An 18,357-nucleotide genomic window follows, 5' to 3' on the forward strand; every position below is an offset into this window, starting at 1 on the left:
CATCTCCAAACAAGTTCATGATATTTTGTTGACCGTTTCCATTTGTAATACGAGGACATGATATACAATAATACAACTTTTAAAAGAAATTGTTAAATAAAAAGGAATTGTGAACTACTTTGCTGCGAATCTCCTTTGCTGCTTTGCACCTCGATTTTGATGCTTGTCATAGGCTTCAAGGAATCCCTAATTCCCTGTGGAGTATGGACTAAAGTCTAAAAGTTAAGAGGGTTCAAATGCCTCTATGTTTTTGTGTCTCCATCATGTCTCTATCTTTCTCTATCATTTTCAAAGTTCAAACAGTCGATCCGAACCGCTCAACCTAACCTCCATACTAAAATATGCTTGGAGACCAAATTTTATATTTTTAGAAATTTTTTTACTATTTTTTTAGATAGGTACAAAAATACTGTTTTTAGATAGGTACAAAAATACTGTTTTTAGATAGTTTAGATTCACTGATTTTGTATCTATCTAAAAAAATAGTAAAAAAATTCCTAAAAATATAAAATTTGGTCTCTAAACATATTTTAGTATGGAGGTTAGGTTGAGCGGTTCGGATCGACTGTTTGAACTTCGAAAATGATTGAGAGAGATAGAGGCATAATGGAGGCACAAAAACATGGAGGCATTTGAACCCTCCTCAAAAGTTAATAGCTTCATTGCCTAGTTGTCGACATAGAGATCCTTCTTTAGTGAGACAGTGACTGTTTAACCTTTGCTTATGTTGACACTTGACACAGAAAAGTGCTCCAATCATGGTTCCTTAATTAAATCACTGTAAAACCAATTCCGGAGTTCTCTATACTTAAGACTTAAGAGGGGGCTTAATTAAATTGCAGTGTGACAACTGACAAGTGAAGGTACTTATCATTCCTACTCTAAAAATATTATAAAAAAATGATTATTATGTTATTTTCTTAAAATATAAAAATATATTTATAAGTAAAAATAATTATAAAATTAAATTCCATTATAAATTTTTATTTCACCTTATAATATTTTGAAAATTTTATTTTAGAAGTTAAAAATGATTTTTTCTTTCCCAAAAATAGGTGAAAACGCATCAACAGTACAGTTTCATCAAGTGCATGTTTTTGGGCTCACACTAATAACGTGATTCTAGTGTTTTCCAGACCTTAAACCCCATTCTAACTACTTATTTGTCTGAAAATTGCTGAAGCAATTATTGGTATGATTCTAGTGCTTTTCAAACCTTAAACCCATCATGACCACATATTTGTTCGAAAGCTCAAAATTCCATCTATTTTTCAAAGGAAAAAAAATCAATTCAGAAATAACCCCTTTCCCAAATATTTGATTTTTTTAATTTCTAAAACAAAAAATTATTTCAGAAGAATACCCATTCAACCACTGAAGATATCCAGACTCCGGGTTGAATAGGATGTGTAGCTACAATACTGTTTAACAAATTAAAATGGTGGGTAGTTGGGGAAGGTTTAAAGCAAAATTTTTAAGAGAAATAAATCAAGGCACTGAATCCCCACATTTTCTCCATGTTCATGCAACAACTCAGCCTTTTACAGTTGGGATCCAGCCGAACAAAAAAAAAAATCAATCTCAAGCCAACTCAACTCAACACACATCTCTCTCTGCAATCTCAATCAATGCTGAAAGAGAGGCCAAGAATCCAAAGAAATAATAAGCACCTCTCTGCAAGTAATAAATAAGCGTAAATGTCCAACAAGGTAAAAATGTAATGCCACCACCATCAGTCACCGCTTCTTCGGTTAATTGCCAGCGTGAAATAAATCAAAATCATTGTGCCAAGACTTGATCTGCAACAATTTTTTTTTCCAGGAAATTATTAATTATCACAGCAGCACAATTTTTTTTTTTACTTCTCATCTTGCTAAATATTAAAAAGTGAGGCTATAGTACTGCATAGCGCAAATTGGTTCGTACTATAGATCAATATTTCCATTTTCAAAGTTTAATTAGTTGATCTGAAATCAGCCAACATGATCTCCATAAGAAAATGTACTTGAAGACCATATTTTACATTTTTACATTTTTTTTAGATAGATAGAAAATCACTACTCTTGAATGGTCTAGAATTTTTAGGTGAATTAATTTTCTACCTATCTAAAAAAATAATAAAGAACTTGTTTAAAGTTATATATTTTGATCAAAGAGAACATTTTCACATAGAGATCATGTTGAACGGTTCAGATCTAAATTGATCCATAGTAGGAACCAATCCGTGATATGCATAGTACCATAGCCTCACTCATTATTACACATTGATGTATTAGAAGTTTTATAAAAAATTTTCCTTAATTGGGTAAGGAAGCTTTAAAATGCAGAGCACGAGAGGTGAATTTAATGAGGTTACTTGAATATAATCCAAACAAGGATTCAGAATAATGTAAGACTATTGTTATTTCGGTTAATTTTTTTATTTCCATTTGGACCACTTCTGATACAATTTTTGGAAACCCTATTGCTTGAAAAACAAAATTAGAGGAATACAGGAGGCACTTACACAGTGGCGAAGAAAAGGACTATTTTACGGGGGTTAATTGGGGCAAGCCGATTGAATCTCTTGTATCTTGAATCACCTATGTCGTTTAAAGCAGGGCTAGTTGCCGTGCAAGGGGATAGCATGGAACTTTTATTTTGTACCAATGGCAGTTTCAACTGCTCCAGCTGAGATGGTATAACTATAAAATCGAAATTATACTAAATTAGTTGATAAATCTAATCAACAATAATTAATGGATGATTTAAGTTATCACATATTATCCAGCAATTGGCTCAGTTGACTAAAAGATGATGCATCTCATCCTTTTCTTTTTCCCAACAGGTCCACAAATTGTTGCTTTTGAATTTAAAATCCTTTCATGATTAGGCTTGAAGAACAAGCATGAATGATTTTGTCTGTGTGCCTAATAAAGAAATAAAAATACAAAAATATGCACCTTTAACAATCAGCTTTTTAGCTCCATCTTCTGTCTCATACTCCTCACCTCCCCTTCTATCCATTCGGTTTGAACCCTTTCGAGAAAGTGCTCTCTAAAATAAAATAAAAAATAAAAAAAATTGAATCTTCAGAGAATTTTCTTTCATGTTTAATACAATATAAAGAGCAACTGTAACTCAATTTTTTTTAAAAAAAATTCAGACTCACCATCACTTTGGGGCTGCCAGAGCAACATTTATCACTTGTATGAGTAAGTCCTTCAATATCTAAAACCAAATTTCCACTTTTGTCCATTGTATTTAGCTGATTCTGAAATAAATTTTAAACACAATTAACAATTGAACAACTATTGAATATTTAATAATATATAATAGTTAGCATGCAATTAGCTGCTCTAATTTGTACCATATTTTTCTGCTTCCCCATCTACCCAACATTGCATCTCACCAATTCTTTCCTGTTTACCTAGTCTTCCTATCTACCAACCATTTCATTTACACTAAGTTCCAACCAACTATAGGCCCACTGATATATGCCTATATGGTAATATTTTTTGTTTATACTGAAATTGAAATTACCTGCAGCAATGCTTCTTCCATAGAAATTTACCAAGCGAGAGGCTCCAAAATTGAAGCTTATAGTGGTCTAATTTTAACCTGCCAACAAACAAGAAAATGTCAAATCAGGTTGGAGAAATGAAATTCATAATGCAAGGAGTTCATATCATTGTATAAGAACAGTACATGATCAATTATTGCTGTATATTATACATGAAAGTACAGTATTTTAGTACCACATTACAGAAATAGATAAGATCTCTTTGCAAAATAAATGGGAAATGAAATAATAAGATAGAATCACAATGGATCAGATCTGTACTACCTTTCAAAGCTTCTCTTCTTGGATATAGCTAGAAATCAATCGCCAAAACCCATACAAAGTTCAATCTTGAGAGAAACCTCAGATGGTCTAAGGAGAGAAGAAGAAGAAAGAGAAAGAAATAAATAGGCATTTCCCAAAATAGCAATTCCTCTCCAAAATACAAGGATCAATATCTAAAAAAACAGAAAAAAGAACCTTCTTTTCCAAATTGCCGTCGTTGGGTGCGTGGTGACAGAAGATGTGCTCCAAATTTATTTTCTTTTCCTGGAAAATTCTGTTGGAGATGTCGACGCTTAGTTAGCTAGAGCGAGCGAGCGAGAGAGAGAGAGAGAGAGAGAGGAGCGATGGCTTCGGACTAAGGGCTGAACTGAGAAGAGGCACGGATACCAAGATAGAGAAAGGAGACAGTGTTGTCAGGTGGATTTGTTGTTTACGAGTATATATCTACCTTTTGTGTCTATACCTCTGAAAAAATTATACTCATCTCGTCGCCAAGTGGATTCCTCTCAGGTAACATAATATAATTTTTTTAGATTCAAACCGTCCGATTAGAATCCGGACAAATCCGGTTCCAAGCGGAACGCACGAGGTTCTTTTAATATTCGTATTGATTCTGATCGGACGGTTTGGATATAAGCAGAAATATTCTGTTACCTTACCTAAGTCCATATCGTCTGATGTAATGGTCCGCCTGAATCCAAGCTTTTCATGTCGAATGCAGAGAGTTCATCTGTGCAGCGGGTTGTGAGAGCACTGGACCATACTAACAAATGAATAGTTCGGATTCGGTTCGGTGGGATCAAAAACTTGTGATTCGGAGATAATTCGGTACCACAATTAAGAAAAATAAAACCAAAATAACACTAAAAAAATAGTTTTTCTTTATGTTTTATTCGTGAATAATTCGTGATTCGCTTTTTATTCGTGAATAATTTGCGTTTTATTTAATGTTTAGTTCGGAAACATTGAAAAAACAAATTAAATATAAATAATTCACGAATTAATCGCATACATTACTATGCACTGGACAAGCTTTCTTATCGTTAAACAAAAATACGATTGTTTATATATATTTGAAGATATAATTCTAGGCATTTATTCATTTTTATGATATTCTACTAGATATCTTTAATTAAAAAAATCTAAAAAAATTATAGATGTCAAATTGATCATACATACAAAATATTAAAACTAAACTACTAAAGATTTAACATTATTCAGTTGAAAGCTAAATAATTTCATTGGTTCAAACTTATTACATATTTAAATAGAGAATGCCCCTATATTTCTAGCTTTTTTAAAAAATTTGATTCATGGTATTTACTTTTTAAAATATAAGATGAATAATTGAATGTACTTTAATATTACTAAAAGAAAAATTGAAATGCCGCATATCATATAAAATATTAAATGAATCTTGTTTGAATTGCGTAACCAAACCAAACTATATTATATTAGGTTGCAATGCACAAGACATTTGAATTGCGTAACCAACCTAAAATATATTAGAATACAATTCACAACACATGATTTAGCATGCACCCAAATTTGCCTACCTTCCAATTTCCATTACCATCACTCCATCAGGCATCAGCCCCTTCCTTTTCTCTGTGTACTAGTGTCTAGTGTTATAATTATTATTTGTACTATGAATTGTTTCTCTTTGCTTTCTCGGTTTCTCCTCTGTTTGAACTTTGAAGAATGAGAAAAAGGTGGAGTGGCCCATTTAAGCAGTGCAATGTTTTGATTGCATAATCACTTTTTAATTTAGTGGTTAAAAATAATATTCTTTGTCAGAGAAGTCACATGTCAAAAATTCATTTGTTATTTTTATTTTATAAAATAGTTAGATGGCAATGCACAAATCTCTATCTCAAAGATAAAAGCTTGACCTTCAACTTTTCTAAAAAAATAATAAAAACTTACCTTGATATTTTTTTAAGCTATGGTTAAGACTTAAGACAGACAAATTCATTTTTTAGATCATGTTTATTGGAGCTTGAAGTCATTTTTTTTTTATAAATTGACTTAGTAGTTCATCACTTTGAGTTTTTTTTTTTTTTTTAATAAAAGTTGGATATCAAACTACCAAACTATTTAATATTCACAAGGAATCCTTTTATCCAGATTTTGAACATGCAACTTCTTATATATAGAGAGAGCATTGTCTATATTACTAGATCAAATACTGATTCTCCATCACTTGATCTTACAGCAAATAAACTCGAAACTTTCAAAATTTTGTGTTACAGAGGATAAGAAATTCTATAATAAATGTGTGTTGAGAGGTTAATGTACGAATTAGACTAAAAGGCAAGCGTGCACGGGCGCATGAGCAAGGGGATAATGGCATGGACCTGGATCCAGCACTCCAGCAGTGATTTTGGACAACACGTGTATAAACCCAGATAATATTTCTATTTAATAAATTACACTTTGGTTAATTAAATAGTAATGTTTTCATTATTCTAGAATTAATTTACTGTGAATAATTGTTGTTGCTCTCATACATCCCCCCCCGTGATTGTTGTGCACTTTGTACAATTTCTTGGTGGGGCCCATACCATTTATTAATACAAAAAAATAATTTTAAAATACACTATTACGCCGAAATTTTAGAAAATTCGAACGAAAATAACGACATAATGCAATGATAATATATACAAAGAACAGGGTCTTTAAAAAGGCACCGACCCATTCATGATTAATTGAGAAAATTTCCACCTCCTCTAGATGTTTTTTTGCGCACGTAACACAAAAAGGCCCAACAATGGGGACGATTGAACTAAATCAAATCAAGGTTAGGGCCTTAGTGTGGGGTTCCGTTGTACATTTTTTCATTTTTAGAAAATATAAAATTATTTTTTAACAAACAGATTGATTGTTTTTTTTTCTTTTTTATATTTAAAAATAGAACAGACCGAACCAAAGTTTCGATTCAGGCATGAGTTGAAGGAAACTTTAGTTCGGTCTCTCCCTTTTCAAATTGAGTCTGCATCTTCTAAAGTAACTCAATTTTTGAGTTTTGATCCGGACCGTCCGATCAGAATTTCGGACAATTTTGACCAGTGGTGGAACACACAGGGTCTTTAATATTGAATATTAGAGCAAATCGGATGATCTGTCTCAAAACTCAAAACTTGGGTTTCTTTAGGAGATCCAAATTTTTTCAAACTACCACATCAGCAGACTACACGTAATTTCACAAACTGGGTAGAACAAATAAAATATCTGGTCACTCTTTATATTTGAGTTTCAAAAATTGAGTGGGCCGAATCAAAGTTTCAGTCATTTCCTATATTCAAATTTTTTGTAGTAAAAAACATGTATTGATGCGAAAGGGGAAAACCGAATCAAAGTTTCGGTCACTCATGTGGTCATATCTAAACCGAAACTTTGATTAAATCTTTATTATTTTTGAAGAAAAAATTTAATTTGTTTCTGACAAATCTTTTTTTTTAGTACAAAACATGTATTGATGCAAAAGGGGAAGACCGAATCAAAGTTTCGGTCACTCGTGCGGTCATGTCTAAACCGAAACTTTGATTCATTCTTTACTATTTTTGAAGGAAAATAATTTAATCTGCTTCTGATAAATCATTTCTAATTTTCTAAAAATAAAAAAAAAAAGTTGTTCTGCTGTTTGTAAGCTACTGTGAACTTTCCACCGAAACAATCGCTACCTTTCATAGCTTACGCAACCAACAACACAAACAAGATGATAAACAATAGCACCAGCGGCTGGATCTCTACCTTTTTGTACCTACTATTTCTATATGCGATACCAGCAAGGATAGATAATAAATAAAGATTTTGCTCGAAATAGACAAGGTCAGTCCGTGATAGAAAAACAAATCACGCATTTCGTTCCCATTATTTAAACATGGATTTGATGGCATGGGTACGAATCAAACTATTGGAGATTTGGAGGTCTACCTTTTTACTGTATACTTTATTATAAGGAGTTAGGCTGGGTTGTTATAGATAGCATAGAGGCCTCTATGCTACGGCTCAATATTCGAGTTTTCAAAATCCAAATGGTCGATCCGAACCGTTCATCTTATTTTCCATATTAATATCTGCTTGGAGACCAAATTTTACATTTTTCTGAATTTTTTTACTATTTATTAAGTATTTTACAAAATTGTTGATCCAACGGTGGCTGCACAAAACAGTAAAACCGTTGGATCAACAATTTTGTAAAATACTTAATAAATAGTAAAAAAAATTCAGAAAAATGTAAAATTTGGTCTCCAAGCAGATATTAATATGGAGAATAAGATGAACGGTTCGGATCGACCGTTTGGATTTTGAAAACTCGAATATTGAGCCGTAACACGGGAGGCCACTATGCTATCCATAGCAATCCAGCCTAACTCTTATTATAAGATATATTTAGTGAAAGATAGTTGGTGAGGACGTGAGGTTGATTGATAGTTCTAAATTTCTAATGTACGATGAGGTAATGTTTCTAGAATTTAATATTGAAACCTATAGATGTAGGCCTACGGGCATTTCAAACATCAAAAAAAAAAAAAAAAAAAAAAAAACCTATAGATGTAGGGAATTAAGGAGTTGTCTACTATGAAAATGTTGTTATATTATCAACAAAATATTCAGAAAAATATGAACGAGTTTGGAATGATCTTGTCATGAATAATTATTAGCAAATCTGAAATATAAAGGCTAAATGTAACATAGAATGTGAAATGAAATGAAATTTGCTTTCTATTTTTCTACATCTTATCCTCCTATTTTTTTCTCTCTGTTTTTTTTTTAATTCTCAAAATATACCTTCCACTCTTCTCCTTGTTCTCCTCTTTTTAATCTTCTCAATTATTATATTAGTTTTTTTACATTTGAATTAAAACAAGGGTGCTCTAAAGCTCACCAATTTTTTTGTGAGCTTAACTATAAAAATTATCGGAATTATTTCAAACAAAGAATCTAAACTATTAAAATTGATCTACTTCACGATTAATGTGTTTACATGTCAAATTTATAAAAAATTTAATTAATTAAGTATAAATCAACAAAAAAGTTTATAAGTTAATTTTATTGCGTTCATTTTTTTTAATTTTTTTTACTACTTGACTTTATACTTAAATAATTTTAAAAAAAATGAATATAACATGTAAATGTATCACTTGTGAACTAGATTGATTTCAACAATTTGAATTCGTTATTTAAAATCAATCAAATAAATTTTGAAGTCAAGCTCATAGTAGAATGAGGTTAAAAACACTCTACTTCCACTATTATATTTGATTCGTTTTCTCTTTTCAACTAATCATTAATTAGATCGACCAAAAGAAAACCAACAAATGACAATAAAACAAGTTCTCAATGCCAACCTTTAAATGATCAAAACCTTCAAATAGTTCATAGAAACAATATCTCAATCCTCATTTTCATCGGATCAAAAACATCCACAAGTTAATCTATACTAGATCATGTATAGATGGTTCCTGATTTCAATAATAAATCGGTGAGAATATCTCACTTTTGTTAAAAAATTAAAATCTATACTAGATCAAAAAAGTTTACTATAACAGATTTTCATAAATTTAAATCCAAACACTACTTTTAAATCCCGCTCATAATAAACATTCGATCTCTAGAGTCTAGACATGATCTTCACAAAAAATTCTAAATTTTCACAAGTAAACCAATCCTATTTTCAAGTCGTCTTAGGTTAATATAGCGGCATCAAAGATCAACTCGCCATGAAAATAAAAACTCAACTCGTAAATATGCTAAAATCACATTAAATTAAGATTCAAGAGCATTACCATGTAACAATACCTTTACATTTTATTTATTCCAATAACACGCAACCTGGCCAGTTCTATTCAGACTATTATATTCTTAAAAGTTAAAACTAAAGACAGATCCAATAAGATCAGGAGGCAACTATCTCTCTGAATTTTGAAATTTTATAGAGATCTATATATTCCGACTAATTTTGTTCTTTTCTGAAAACTTTTTTGTCCAATATTTTTTTATTTAATACCCGATTAGTTAATAAATTTGAATCCGATTTGCTATTTTTTTTGTCTCCGACAAAAGTTCTGAATCCGCTCCGGCTTAAAACGAATTCATATCCTCCCCGTACGGGACGAGATAATCTCTTAGAATTATTGGATCCGGACCGTCCTTTTAACTTTGCACGAATCTCAAAGCGCAAATAATACTGATCCCCAGTGCTATTTCCAAATAGACACCGAATTGAGTTAATCGAAACCGTATAATTGTGAGCCCCACCGTCCAATACCGTTCAATTCCAAGGAAATAAATTTGCTGTGATTCTAAAGAGATCGCAGGACCCTGCAATTCCAAGGGAGCAGATCACCTGCCCCCCGGGGTGCAGGATTTTCCTGCCCCCTCAGTCACTGTGGGGTGGGGTCGGGTTTAGGATGGGTGGGGCCGGATTTAGGGTTTAGAGTTTAGGGGGCCCACTAACAGTAACTCTGGGGGCAGGAGATTCGATCCCCAATTCCAAATCTAACCTTTCACTTTTTGAAATGCACAAATCTCAATAATACTTATTTTATATGCACGAATCTCTAAATAGATAAATGAATGAATACGGAATAACAGGTCCTGCGATCCCTTTAGAATCACAGCAGATTTATTTCCTCAATTCCAAAGAGGATACGTACCTAGCCCATATGAAGCACAACGAATCAAATATGAAAGCATGACGCAACGAATCAAATATGAACATGCATGTCTCTTCCCAGGCCGACCAATTTACAAACCCTTGGATTTCATCAAAAAGATCTATTTTGTGGGGCCCCCAAAAGAGGAGCCCAAGACTACATGTAAGAAACTGGATCCTAGATGGACCCATTTCTATGGATCCAAAGTAACAAAACCATGGCAATAATGGCATTCGAGAGATCTAAAACACAAGGAGCGTGCCGACAACTCAGTTACTCAGGTGATAACAAATAGAGGTTTTTTTTACAGATGAACTACTTGCTTTTGACAGTAAATAGAGGTACCGATGGCTATCAGAATGTGTCCATATCCTCTGAGGTAACATAATATTTCTGTTTGGATCCAGACCATTCGATCAGAGTTCGGACCAATTCACTTTAATATTCGTGCATATTCTAATTGAATGATCCGGGTCTAAACAGAAATATTCGGTGGTGATATGAATTCTACCAGAATGGCTGTCGTTGGAGAACTTACTGTAGAGCTGCACAATACGATTATGATATAAGAATATTACAGTGAACAGCTATGCAGGGAGGATTTATACAACATTTTGTATTGATAATTAAAGGATATTCCTACATTGGTGTAATTATAATCAATCAGGTTAATTCAAATAAATGACAAATAATGGTGTAGCTAGAATTTGAGTAAGAGATGAGCAAAATATTAAAAACACTCAAATTTATCTAATGCTTGCTCCGAAACATTCAATATTTGTACATATGAAACGTGTATGGATTATGAAGCGAACTGAACAGTTTTGAACGGACATTAGATATATTTTGATCCGATGCCTATCGGACACACCCTGCTTCTGTCAATCATGAACTATTAAATTTGGTTCAAATCCTAAACTTCTTCTTAATTCAATGGTCCTTAAAATATAACTTGGTTCAATTTCGCTCATTCATTACCAAACTGTTAATATCTATTATCTCTCACTGTTATTTGTCATTCGATACAAATAAAAGAGAGACTAACAGTTTTATAACATAAAGATTAAATTGACTAGTAAAGAGGCGACTGTGGCGAAAAACATGGACTAGCAAAAAGTAAGAAGAGAAATTGGGCTGTTGTTGGATAAGTTGAATTCCAACTCTAGGCAAACAATTTTTCAGAATGGAGGCAACAATTCAATAGCATATAATTTTTCAGAGTGGAAGCAACAATTCAATAGCATATGAAAAAAAAAAAAAAAAAAAAAAAATCAAATTTCAGGAGTGAACAGCTGTCCACACTTGATACAATGTAGTTTTGTCTCTGATGACAGGCTAGATAGGTTAGGAACCCGTATCCTCTCAGGTATTGCACAATTATTGCAGATGATCACTTACTTTACGGTTTGAGATTAAATCTCAACCGGCTTGGGATTCGGATCACTGTAGGGGCCCCATTTTTGGGCTTTGAGATTCGTGCCAAGTTAAAAAGTACGGTTCAGATCTAGTAATTGTAAAAGATTCCCTTATCAGGTATTGGAGAGGATGTGAATTCATAGGTTAGTGGGTGAAAACGAGAGGTTTCGCTGAGCATCAAACGAAGTTCGGTTCGGCTCGATATCGTATCTAAATCGCTTGATTCGTAATTAAATTTGTGCATATGGTTTCAAAAAACTCAGATTTGTACGGATTAAAATGGACATTGCACCGAACTCGGCCGATGCCTGCCGAAAACCATTTGTGAAAATATTATAAAGCAATAAAAAAACGTGGTCGGCAGGATTCGAACCTGCGCGGGCAAAGCCCACATGATTTCTAGTCATGCCCGATAACCACTCCGGCACGACCACTTCGATGATATTAAGGCAATTATGATAAATAAAACTTGAACCGGTTCAAATTTAATGAAACGATAATAATGCACACAAGTGACTACATAAGCGTTAAACACACATGCATATATGCTACGCATTAACAAATACTTACACATTTTCTGTAGGAAAGATTGAGGGTGGACTGTGGAGCCATTATTTTTGAAATAAAAAAAATTTATACATAACCATTTAATCCTCTTTTTTTTAGCAATAAAAGCTGGAGACAAATTTCTTATCCTAAAATATAAAAAAATATTTCATTCAAATTTTGAACATGCAACTTCTTACATGAACATTCTAACACTTTAAAATATTCAAACTCTTATTCTTATACTGCTTGATTTATGAAAAAACTGTGAGCATCTACATTGATTTTTCTAAGGTAGAAAGATTTCTTATAAATAAATCAATTTCTAACTGCCACACTGGTAAAAAAATTTATTCCTATTTGCTTAACGTTCCGTCACTTTTTTTTTAAGGGTGGTGTTATTTTGAGAGCAAGATTTTGATTATTGAAAGCTAAGAGAAATTTTTATATATTTATACCCAATTTGCCCTTAGACTTTATTTCTTATCTTTTCGCGATAAATGTACAACTTATTTAATTAAGAAAGAAAGATTTAAGAGAATATATTGCAATGAGATAAACGATACATCTAAAGGAAAGTGCAAAGGTCGTTTTTTTTTTCTCTGATTAATCCTTAATTGCTAACGTCTATATGTTATTTTCATTATTTGCTCGTCTTTTATAATTAATACTGGTGATGTTATATGCTTGTACTCTTGTCAATGTTGTACAATAATGAAAAAAAAAGAAATTAAGAAAAAAAAATATAGAGAAAAAAATTTCAATATAATTTCTAAAATAACATAATATAAACACGCAGATACAAAAACTAACATACTTTTAATCTTTTTTTGTAATTTGTTTTTGCGGCGTAAAATATATTCAAAAAATTATTTCTTTTTTAGTGCATTAATTGTTTCCTTTTGAAAATATATTTTTTCTGTTTTTTTTGTGTTATGCATTTATTGCGCAAGATATGACGAAAAAAAAATTAAAGGACAAAATAGATATAAAGAGATGAAAGTTTCTCTAGCTCTCAATAATAAAAATCTTGCTCTAAAATAGCACTGCCCTTTCCTAAATGGTTCAAAGCTTTTAAAAGAAACAAAATAAAGAAAACATATTCACCCTTCTCCACCACGGACCGGATTAATCAGATTCTGATCGGATGGTCCAGATCTAAACTTAAAATTTGTGTTACTTTAGAGGATCTAGACCCCCACATCAAAGCTTGGGTCTAGTCGTGCAAAAAATGGGGAATTTCATGTATGCCCCTCAAAAATATCAAAATTACGTAAGAAAACTTACAACCTTCTAATTGGTTAATTTTCGACAGCAATTGGTTCAGTTATCTACTTCTAATACATAAGCAGTGACATTTATGCATACGTCTGTGTATGCATCAAAAATAGAAAAATAAATCATTTGTCCTTGGAAACCGACTAATTAGAAAACTAATATTTTTTTTAAAACAAATTACATATTTTAATTTTTCAATAAAGAGTAAAAATAGTACTTTATAAATTTAAAATGAGTTTTGATAGAAACAACAATAAAATGGATTAATTTGTGAGTATTTCAAATTTAGAAGGGTAAATATGATATTATGAGCTTTAAAGGGGACTACGTAATTTTGATGTTTTTGAGGTAGTATACATGAAATTCTCCCAAAAAAAAAAAATGTAATGGTTTTCGGGTGCCAAATGTGAGGAAACGCCGAAATAATTCAAATCTCATTTATAAAATTTCCATATGGCTTCTGTATTGGAGGAAATATAGAAAATTGGCTATTTAGTATGTAACACCTCAGGAACTGTTTACTGCAAAATATTGTTGTGCATAATTAATTCTTCTTTTTAAATGTACGTATCTCTATGCATATATCAGAATAATTTTATTTTTAAAATATATGTTTCATTATTTTGAATTCGTTATCTTCCGAGAACATTTTAACGGTTGTATGTTTTATTTTTGGGGATGGAGCCTAGAAATTTACAAAATTAACTTGATTTTAAATTATGGTAAAGATTAATTATAGTATTTGCATGAACATAACTAGTATACATAAATGATTTATTTTAAAAAAAAAGTTAGAGTTGACACTTGGTAAGTATCAACTCTAAATTATCATAACTATGAACTTTCACTTTTTCAAGCGTCAATCTTAAAACAAACTTGTGTATAAGATCTCAATTTAGGTAGCACGAACAAGAGTACTCATCATAACACAACATGACATGTTAATTTTTTTATTAATTTTTCATCGGTACAAATATATATAGATGTCGTAACACATGAACAAAACACTTTTTTTTTTTAGTGAAGGTTGAAGATACTTATCTATTTAATTTTTTTTCTTCTACATCTAAATTTTGAATTTGTGACTTTTAATACGGAGAATATTATTTTTTTCCGCTAAATCAAAAACTAATTCTCGTACATGGCACGATTTTAATACGGTATGGGCATTTGTACATAATTTTATTTGAGAAGGTCCTAAAGACTCCAAACAACATGTTACATTTTACGATCGACATGCGAACTTGTAGAACCATTCAAATAGTTTGGTTAATTTAGTTTCAACCAAACAAAATTTATGTTTGATAGAGCATTTTAGTTGTTTGATTTATTTGATTTGATTCAATTGAAATTCTGTTATGGTTTTGACAATTTAAAAGTAAATAAATCAAACAAACTAACTAAATTAAAATATTATGTTGGTATCGTTATATGTATTATTTAGTAATCATATTATTAGTTCTAAATCAGAATTTTATAATTTAGTTAAATCAAATTTAAATTTGTTTTATTTGATTCGGTTTGTATTTTTTATTTATTTTGCAGACCAATTTATTTGATCGGTTCGATTTATATTTATTTAAATTGAATATAAATCTGATCGAATAAATTTCAATTTAGTTTAAATCAATATGAATAGTGAGCACCTTAGGAGATGCTCTAGACATGAGGAGGAAAGTGGAAGGGAGAGGAGAGGAATGTAAAGAGTTTACTTTCTCTACACTCAGTTTTGATTTTTGAGGATTACAATATATAAAGAACTTATATTATTGTATATGGAGTTCACCTTCTTTCCTTCTTAACATTTGGTGTTTTGAAACAAGTAAATAAGAGGTCGGTTAAGTCTGATCATCCCTCATCTCCTCTCCCCTCTCCTCCCCTTGTATACCCTCTTCTGAAGCATAAGGTTAGATTTCGGGATGACATTTTCATATGTTATTGTTAGGTCTCAAAAATTAATTGTCAAGACTTGCTAATGTACACAAATAATTAGTGATAAAGGAAAGCGCATAAAAAGTCTTACAAAAGGGAGCGGAAAAAAATATTAATTTTTCCTTTTAACGCATTTGTAAAGAAAGAAAGTATTAAGTTTTATATTCATCTGATGCTCCATATTATATTATTTTCTTTCAAAAAGGATAAGTGTCACAAAAAATAGTTAAAAAATAAACTATCAATTATTTGGACTTGAAATGTTAATTTCTAGGTTAAGCAATTATAAAAGAACCCCGTAAGACCCTAAATTCTCATCCTCCTCACCTTGCCTCACTTTGAATATACAACAAGAGAAGCTCACTTGTGAGACATAGATGGATAGTTTCTCATATCTCACCAGGAACACATTTTCTAGTAGTCCACCACAACTTCGGTCTCCTTTATCTGCACTTGCGGTCTTTCAACACTGTCACAACAATGGTTTTCATATCTCTATTTCTCTTTCAATTTCATTTAACATCTCTTTATCTGTGTAATTTATTTTTTTGCTCTATACAATTTTTTAGCATTATTGTACAAACTTAGTAAAAATTAATTTTTATATTTATTTGATAATACATTTCCAATCATTTTCCCTCTTTGTTATAAAAAATATAACTAATAAAATATATATCAACTTATTTGAGACGACAATAATATTGTCTAGACACAATTTCATTCTCATATTAAGCACGTAGATGTCCTGATCTGCCAATGATTGTAACTAAAAGATGAAATTTCAGATTGAATATCATTAATCTTTTTTATGTTTATTTATGCGTAGAAGTCTAAATTTATTTAGATACGTACTCGCCACACGTACTTGTCACAAATTTATTTAGTTTGTTTTCTTTTGATTATAATTTATTTTCATTTTTTAAACGTCAATTTTTTAATTGATTGACTATGTCTTCATTTCTTTATATTATTTATGTCATATAAAATGTCATTTGTGGAAAGAAATAATAATGATAAATAAAATAGTTTTCCTGATAAAGATGAAAGATGTTTCAAATTACAAAATGACATAACGTGGGTAAAATTATATAATCAATTAAAGAAATATGCTGGTCTATTTTTTATTGTTGAATAATTATTATATTTATTAGTCTATTTTTTTTATAAAAATATGTCATTTTGTATGATAATTTGGTAATATCTCCGTTACAATGCACGTGCACGTTACTAGTTTATGTACAAATTTAAATTTGATTTAACTAAATCAATATAAAATTCTGATTTAGAACTAATAATATAAGTACTAAATTAATAATACATATAACGATACTAACATAATATTAACTAACTAATATTTTAATTTGGTTAGTTTGTTTGATTTATTTACTTTTTAAACGTCAAAACCAAACCATAAAACATTATTTCAATTGAACCAAATCAAATAAATCAAACAACTAAAATGCTCTATCAAACATAAATTTTGTTTGGATGAAACTGATTAAATTAACCAAACTATTTGAATGCTTCTACTAGTTCTAATGTCGATCCCAAATTGTAACATGCTGCTTGGTGTCTTTAGGACCTTCTCAAATAAAATTATGTACAAATTAATGTCCATACCGTAGTAGAAGCTTCTCAGATAATATTATGTTAGTATCGTTATATGTATTATTTAGTATTTATATTATTAGTCCTAAATTAAAAATTTATATAAATTTAGTTAAATCAAATTAAAAATTTGTTTTATTTGATTTGATTTGTATTGTTTTTTAATTTGTGGACCAATTTATTTGATCGGTTCGGTTTATGTTTATTTAAATTGAATATAAATCTGATCGGATAAATTTCAGTTTAGTTTAAATCAATATGAGTAGTGAGCATTCTGAGGCAGTGCTCTAGACATAGTGAGGGAAGTGGAGGGGGGAATGGAGAGAAATATAAAGAGTTTCTTTACATTCCATTTTGATTTTTGAGGATTACAAAATTTAAATAACTTATATTATTTTATATAGAGTTCACCTTCTCTCCCCTCCTCTCCTTCTTAACATTTAATTAGTGTTCTGAAACAAGCAAATAAGAGACCGGTTAAGTTTGATCACCCCTCCTATTCTCTCCCAACCGCTTTCCTTGTATTAGGGGTGCAAACGGATCGGATACGGATCAGATAGTGGTAAAACCATATCCGTATCCGTTTTTATTTTCCGGATACGGATACGAATCGGATATTAGACGGATACGGATACGGATCGGATATTAACCTGATACGGATACGGATATCCGTTTTTTATAATAGTGAATAACATAATTTTTTCATAATTCATATTAAATTATATAATATATATCTACTATTCGGATACGGATAATTAAAATTCAAAACAGTATCCGTATCCGTATCAGTACGGATATTCGGATATTGGATATCCGTATTAAATTTTCGAATACGGTCGGATAATATTCAACCCGTTTGCACCCCTACCTTGTATACCCTCTTCTGAAGCACGAGGTTAGAATTCAGGATGACATTTTCATATCAAAAACTGTTTCTTTCATACTATTTATACCATGAGAAAATAGTGTTACGATTATATAATGAGTTAGTATATTTTAAAATTTATGTCTGAAGTTCTCTACATAGTTTTATTTTATTTTCAAGTATTGAAACTATGTACATAAATATGTCAATATATATTTTTGCGT

At 30.9% G+C, this 18,357-nt stretch overlaps 1 protein-coding gene and 1 non-coding gene across 2 annotated transcripts; both read right to left on the minus strand.

The window, feature by feature from the left end:
- Positions 1 to 1,449: 1,449 nt before the first annotated feature.
- LOC144550601 (uncharacterized) lies at positions 1,450 to 4,256 on the minus strand. The gene is made up of 7 exons (XM_078298602.1): positions 4,022 to 4,256; positions 3,827 to 3,913; positions 3,523 to 3,600; positions 3,152 to 3,253; positions 2,943 to 3,036; positions 2,507 to 2,684; positions 1,450 to 1,799 (listed from the first exon to the last, which is right to left on the minus strand). The coding sequence occupies exons 3-7, from the start codon at positions 3,541 to 3,543 to the stop codon at positions 1,733 to 1,735; spliced, it is 462 nt and encodes a 153-aa protein (XP_078154728.1). The 5' UTR covers positions 3,544 to 3,600; positions 3,827 to 3,913; positions 4,022 to 4,256; the 3' UTR covers positions 1,450 to 1,732.
- An 8,000-nt stretch (positions 4,257 to 12,256) lies between these two features.
- On the minus strand, positions 12,257 to 12,338 carry TRNAS-AGA (transfer RNA serine (anticodon AGA)). Its single transcript has one exon. It is a non-coding gene; the product is annotated as a tRNA-Ser (tRNA).
- Between the last annotated feature and the right edge of the window lie 6,019 nt (positions 12,339 to 18,357).

The sequence above is a fragment of the Carex rostrata genome, chromosome 2 (assembly GCF_964058835.1).
Source record: "Carex rostrata chromosome 2, lpCarRost1.2, whole genome shotgun sequence".
In the NCBI taxonomy this organism is placed as follows: domain Eukaryota; kingdom Viridiplantae; phylum Streptophyta; class Magnoliopsida; order Poales; family Cyperaceae; genus Carex; species Carex rostrata.